We start from the raw sequence: 6,637 nt of genomic DNA, 5'->3' as shown, positions 1-6,637 counted from the left end.
CTGTATATAAATTCAGTGTATAAAAAATCAGTGCTTTGAAATTCAGTGTTTTAAACTGTTGTGTCTAAAAATTCAGTGTTCAAAAAATCAGTGTTTAACTAATTTAGAGTATAAAAATTATGTGTCTTGAATTCCAGTGTACTTTATTACCAAGGCTTTTTTTTTTTTTACACTGAATTTAGGGAACTGAATTTTTTGCATTTGCATTTTATGAGCTGAATTTCAAATCAAATTATGCTGACAACTTCACAAAACAAAAATGTGTTGGCAAAATGTGTGTTTTTTTAAAATTCAGTGCTGAAAAATGAAGTGTTTTAAAATGAAGTGTTTAAAAATTCAGTGTGTAAAAATGTGCTGCTTCCAAAAGCCAGTCCCACTTCTCGGATGTTAGTTAGTGTCTGCTAATAAAGAGCAAAGCAAAGTGTTGAGTGAGGTGTCACCGGCAGCATGTCGTCATGGTTACCAACGCACTCGCTCCACTTCCTGCGACTCCATCCACCAAGACAACTTTTCTTTGACACCTGCGGCACAGAAAGACTCCAAAGTGAGATTAGTGATGGATGGCGGCGTACATTCATCCGTCCTTACGTCATCCCTCCTGACAGCCAATTAAGGCCGGCCGGGATTGTTTGGACAAAGATGGCGACGTCGACTTCAGCTCGCCGGCCATTTTTCACCACGTTACGCAACACGTTCTGTCAGCGAATGGTCAACTTTGTTAGCGGGGAAAAATCCATCGACTTAGTCTGACATGATATGTTTTCGTTTTCACGATGCAGCTGAAAAATGAAACATTTCATCAAGCATTACCTCGCTTTATTATTTCATTCCATACCTTTTTGGCGCCTTCATTAGCACGAAAAGTCCACGTTTATTTCAAGACGAAACGTGTTAGTCCAGGAAATAAAGGTTACTTCAAGGCTAAACGCTTATTTCAAGACCTGAAGTTACAAACCATATGAGTTGGGAAATTGTGTTAGATGTAAATATAAACGGAATACAATGATTTGCAAATCCTTTTCAACCCATATTCAGTTGAATATGCTACAAAGACAAGATATTTGATGTTCAAACTCATAAGCTTTATTTTATTTTGCAAATAATAATTAACTTAGAATTTCATGGCTGCAACATGTGCCAAAGTAGTTGGGAAAGGGCATGTTCACCACTGTGTTACATCACCTTTTCTTTTAACAACACTCAATAAACGTTTGGGAACTGAGGAAACTAATTGTTGAAGCTTTGAAAGTGGAATTTTTCCCCATTCTTGTTTTATGTAGAGCTTCAGTCCTTCAACAGTCCGGGGTCTCCGCTGTCGTATTTTATGCTTCATAATGCGCCACACATTTTCGATGGGAGACGGGTCTGGACTGCAGGCGGGCCAGGAAAGTACCCGCACTCTTTTTTTTTTTACTGAGCCACGCTGTTGTAACACATTGCTTGGCATTGTCTTGCTGAAATAAGCAGGGGCGTCCATGATAACGTTGCTAGGATGACAACATATGTTGCTCCAAAACCTGTATGGACCTTTCAGCATTAATGGTGCCTTCACAGATGTGTAAGTTACCCATGCCTTGGGCACTAATGCACCCCCATACCATCACAGATGCTGGCTTTTCAACTTTGCGCCTGTAACAATCCGAATGTTTTTTTTCCTCTTTGTTCCGGAGGACCCCACGTCCAGTTTCCAAATATAATTGGAAATGTGGACTCGTCAGACCACAGAACACTTTTCCACTTTGCATCAGTCCATCTTAGATGACCTCAGGCCCAGCGAAGCGGGCGGCGTTTCTGGGTGCTGTTGATAAATGGGTTTTGCTTTGCATAGTAGAGTTTTAACTTGCACTTACAGATGTAGCAACCAGCTGTAGTTACTGAAAGTGGTTTTATGAAGGTTCCTGAGCCCATGTGGTGATATCCTTTACACACTGATGTCGGGTTTGGATGCAGTACCGCCTGAGGGATCAAAGGTCGGTAATATCATCGCTTACGTGCAGTGATTTCTCGAGATTCTCTGAACCTCTTGACGATCTTACGGACCGTAGATGGTAAAATCCCTAAATTCCTTGCAATAGCTCTTTGAGAAATGTTGTTCTAAAACTGTTCGACAATTTGCTTACAAAGTGGTGACCCTCGCCCCATCCTTGTTTGTGAAATACTTAGCATTTCATGGAAGCGGCTTTTATACCCAATCATGGCACCCACCTGTTCCCAATTGGCCTGCACACCTGTGGGATGTTCCAAATAAGTGTTTGATGAGCATTCCTCAACTTTATTTCAAGGACAAATAGTTTTTTTCAAGGCTAAAAGTTTGTCATTTCAAGGCTGAAAGCTTATTATAAGACAAAGTTTATTTCAAGGCTGAAATAAACTTATACCAAGACCAAAAGTTAGTTTTAAGACTAAAACTGTATTTGAAGGCTAAAAAGTTGATTTCAAAGCTGAAACTTTTATTTCAAGGCTAAAAGCATATTTTAAAGACTGAAAAGTTTATTTCAGAACCAAAAGTATGTTATTTCAAAAGCTAAAAGATTATTATTTCAGGAGTCAAGGTTATTTAAAATAAACAGATTGGTTATTTCAAAGCTGAGAAGTTATTTCAAGACAAAAACTTAAACACAAAAGTTGTTTCAAGACTGAGAGGTTTATTTCAGAACTAAAGGTTTGTCATTTCAAAGACAGAAAATGTTATGCAAGACCTGAAAAAAAAGTTTCAGGGCTAACAGTTTGTCATTTCAAAACTTGGAAGTTTGATATTTCAAAACTAAAACTTTATTTTAGGATTAAGTTTGTCATTTAAAGACTAAAAGTTTATTCCAAGACTTAGTTTGATATTACAAGACATTTATTTTAAGATGAGTTTGATATTTCAAGACTACAAGTTTTGATATTTCAAGACTAAAAGTTTATTTTAAGATTAAAGTTTGATATCTCAAGACAAAGTTTTTTTAAAGATTAAAGTTTGTCATTTTTAAGATAGTTTATTTTAAGATTAAATGTTTGTCATTTCAGGACTAAAAGTTTATTACAAGACAAAAAGTTTCATATTTCAAGACAAAACGTTTATTTTAAGATTTTGATATTTAAAGAATAAAAATTAATTTTAGGATTTAAGTTTGATATTTAAGACTAAAAGTTTTTTTTAGGATTAAAGTTTGATATTTCAAGACTAGCCCTGCAATGAGGTGGCGACTTGTCCTGATTTAGGCACCAGCGCCCCCCGCGAACCCCAAAGGGAATAAGCAGTAGAAAATGGATGGATGGATTTCAAGACTAAAAGTTTAAGATTAAAGTTTGATATTTCAAAAGTTAAAGTACATTTTAATATTTAAGTATGATATTTCAAGACAAAGTTTGGAATTTCAAAACTAAGTTTATTTTAAGATTAAAAGTTTGTCATTTAAGGACTAAAAGTTTATTCCATTACAATAAGTTCAATATTTCAAGACAAAAAGTTTATTTTAAGATGAGTTACATATTTCAAGACTAAATATTTGATATTTCAAGACTAAAAGTTTATTTTAAGATTAAAGTTTGATAGTTCGAGACTAAGAGTTTATTATAAGATTAAAGTTAGATATTTCAAGACTAAAAGTTTATCTTATGATTAAAGTTTGATATTTCAAGAGTTAAAGTACATTTTAATATTACAGTATGATATTTCAAGACAAAGTTTATTTTAAGATTAAAGTATGTCAATATAAGACAAAGTTTATTTTAAGATCAAGTTTGTCATTTCAGGACTAAAAGTTTATTCCAAGACTAAAAGTTTAATATTTCAAGACAAAAAGATTGATACTTCAAGACTAAAAGTTTAAGATTAAAGTTTGACATTTCAAGACTGAAAGTTTATTTTAAGATTCAAGTTTGATATTTCAAGACTAAAAGTTAATTTAAATATTTAAGTTAGCTAATTCAAGAGTTTAAGTACATTTTTATATTAAAGTGTATTTCAAGACAAAGTTTTTTTTAAGATTAAAATTTGTCATTTCAGGACTAAAAGTTTATTCCATGACAAAAAGTTTCATATTTCAAGACAAAAAGTTTATTTTAAGATGAGATTCATATTTCAAGACTAAACATTTGATATTTCAAGACTAAAAGTTTATTTTAATATTACAGTATGATATTTCAAGAGTTAAAGTACATTTTAATATTACAATATGATATTTCAAGACAAAGTTTATTTTAAGATCAAGTTTGTCATTTCAGGACTAAAAGTTTATTCCAAGACACAAAGTTTCATATTTCAAGACAAAAAGTTTAAGATTAAAGTTTGACATTTCAAGACTGAAAGTTTATTTTAAGATTCAAGTTTGATATTTCAAGACTAAAAGTTAATTTAAATATTTAAGTTTGCTATTTCAAGAGTTTAAGTACATTTTTGTATTAAAGTGTATTTCAAGACAAAGTTTTTTTTAAGATTAAAATTTGTCATTTCAGGACTAAAAGTTTATTCCATGACAAAAAGTTTCATATTTCAAGACAAAAAGTTTATTTTAAGATGAGATTCATATTTCAAGACTAAACATTTGATATTTCAAGACTAAAAGTTTATTTTAATATTACAGTATGATATTTCAAGACAAAGTTTATTTTAAGATTAAAGTATGTCAATATAAGACAAAGTTTATTTTAAGATCAAGTTTGTCATTTCAGGACTAAAAGTTTATTCCAAGACACAAAGTTTCATATTTCAAGACTAAAAGTTTAAGATTAAAGTTTGACATTTCAAGACTGAAAGTTTGTTTTAAGATTCAAGTTTGATATTTCAAGACTAAAAGTTAATTTAAATATTTATGTTTGCTATTTCAAGAGTTTAAGTACATTTTTATATTAAAGTGTATTTCAAGACAAAGTTTTTTTTAAGATTAAAATTTATCATTTCAGGACTAAAAGTTTATTCCATGACAAAAAGTTTCATATTTCAAGACAAAAAGTTTATTTTAAGATTAGTTTCATATTTCAAGACTAAACGTCTGATATTTCAACACAAAGTTTATTTTCAGATTAAAGGTTGATAAATTCAAGTCGAAAAGTTTATTTTCAGATTAAAGTTAGATATTTCAAGAGTTGAATTACATTTTAATAATAAAGTATGATATTTCAAGATAGAAGTTTATTTTAAGATTAAAAGTTTGTCATTTCAGGACTAAAAGTGTATTCCAAGACACAAAGTTTATTTTAAGATTAAAGTTTGATATTTCAGGACAAAAAGTGTATTTTAAGATGAAAGAAAAAAGGTGTTACTTGAGGTATTGCAGCTGTAACATTAGAATTATTATTTTAATTTTCCTGAGGGAACTCTCCAGAAGGAATCAATATATTGATCTAAAAATGAATAATGACATCGGTGACGCAATCAACAGTCACTGGAAATGTTGTGGTGGTCCAAAGTCTGAATGGGTGTGGACGGACGGGGTCTGCACCAGGAAGGACATTTACCTAAACACTAAACATCAATCAATCAATGTTTACTTATATAGCCCTAAATCACTAGTGTCTCAAAGGGCTGCACAAACCACTACGACATCCTCGGTAGGCCCACATAAGGGCAAGGAAAACTCACACCCAGTGGGACATTGGTGACAATAATGACTATGAGAACCTTGGAGAGGAGGAAAGCAATGGATGTCGAGCGGGTCTAACATGATACTGTGAAAGTTCAATCCACAATGGATCCAACACAGTCGCGAGAGTCCAGTCCAAAGCGGATCCAACACAGCAGCGAGAGTCCCGTTCACAGCGGAGCCAGCAGGAAACCATCCCAAGCGGAGGCAGATCAGCAGCGCAGAGATGTCCCCAGCCGATACACAGGCAAGCAGTACATGGCCACCGGATCGGATCGGACCGGACCCCCTCCACAAGGGAGAGTGGGACATAGGAGAAAAAGAAAAGAAACGGCAGATCAACTGGTCTAAAAAGGGAGTCTATTTAAAGGCTAGAGTATACAAATGAGTTTTAAGGTGAGATTTAAATGCTTCTACTTAAATGCTTCTACATGACACGAAAAGCTGGACAAAAAAAAAAAAGATGAAGTGTTCGTATATTTTAAATCACTCAAACATATACATTATTATTTTTAATAACAATGATTTTAAGCAATGTTCAGAAAAATATCTATTTTCCAACAGATACAAAAATGTTTTACTCATTTAAAATAGGATATTTCCCAACATTGGACTTCTGCATGATGCTATGATCTGCTGTGATACCCTCTATTCGTGCCTTTTGAGCAGTAGGAGCATATTCAGCAGCGACTAAAAAGCCTCAGTGTTTCTGCTGCTGCCTCCCAAAGATGAAGTCCAAGTTGCACGGCACACCAAAGGTGCATGCAAAGTGTTTATTGTGTTTCCTAAGAAGGATGGCATGACAAGAAAGTCAGCTGATAAAAAAGTAAAGAAAAAAAGCAATTGTTGGCGTCCATGTGAGATTAAAAAAGGATTTAAACTTGTCCTGCAGCACCTTTTTTCTTCTTCTTCTTCTTCTTCTTGCTGTCTGGCAGCGTCTTGCTCTTCTTGGCCGGGCTGCCCTGCGACGCCGCAGCGCCGTCCGCTTTTCGCTTTTGTTTTCTCTTGTTGTTCTTGCTCTTCTTGTTGTCTCCTTTTGGCGCCGCTGGGCCAGAGGTGCCCGCCGC

General features: G+C 33.7%; 1 protein-coding gene across 2 annotated transcripts in view; it reads right to left on the bottom strand.

The window, feature by feature from the left end:
* Positions 1 to 414: 414 nt before the first annotated feature.
* mybbp1a (MYB binding protein (P160) 1a) overlaps positions 415 to 6,637 on the bottom strand; it is a 60,115-nt gene continuing 53,892 nt past the window's right edge. Inside the window, exon 27 of one of the 2 annotated variants that reach the window (XM_061899031.1) lies at positions 415 to 521. In XM_061899031.1, coding sequence (XP_061755015.1) covers positions 437 to 521 — 85 coding nt within the window. In that variant the 3' untranslated portion in view covers positions 415 to 436. Of the gene's footprint in view, positions 522 to 6,307 lie in introns of those variants that run through there. The other variant, XM_061899030.1, reaches the window with a different exon arrangement.

Source organism: Nerophis ophidion, linkage group LG04, assembly GCF_033978795.1.
Source record: "Nerophis ophidion isolate RoL-2023_Sa linkage group LG04, RoL_Noph_v1.0, whole genome shotgun sequence".
NCBI classification, from domain to species: Eukaryota; Metazoa; Chordata; class Actinopteri; order Syngnathiformes; family Syngnathidae; genus Nerophis; species Nerophis ophidion.
Note: the sequence above shows the minus strand (reverse complement) of the source record. Positions and strands in the feature narration are given on the sequence as shown.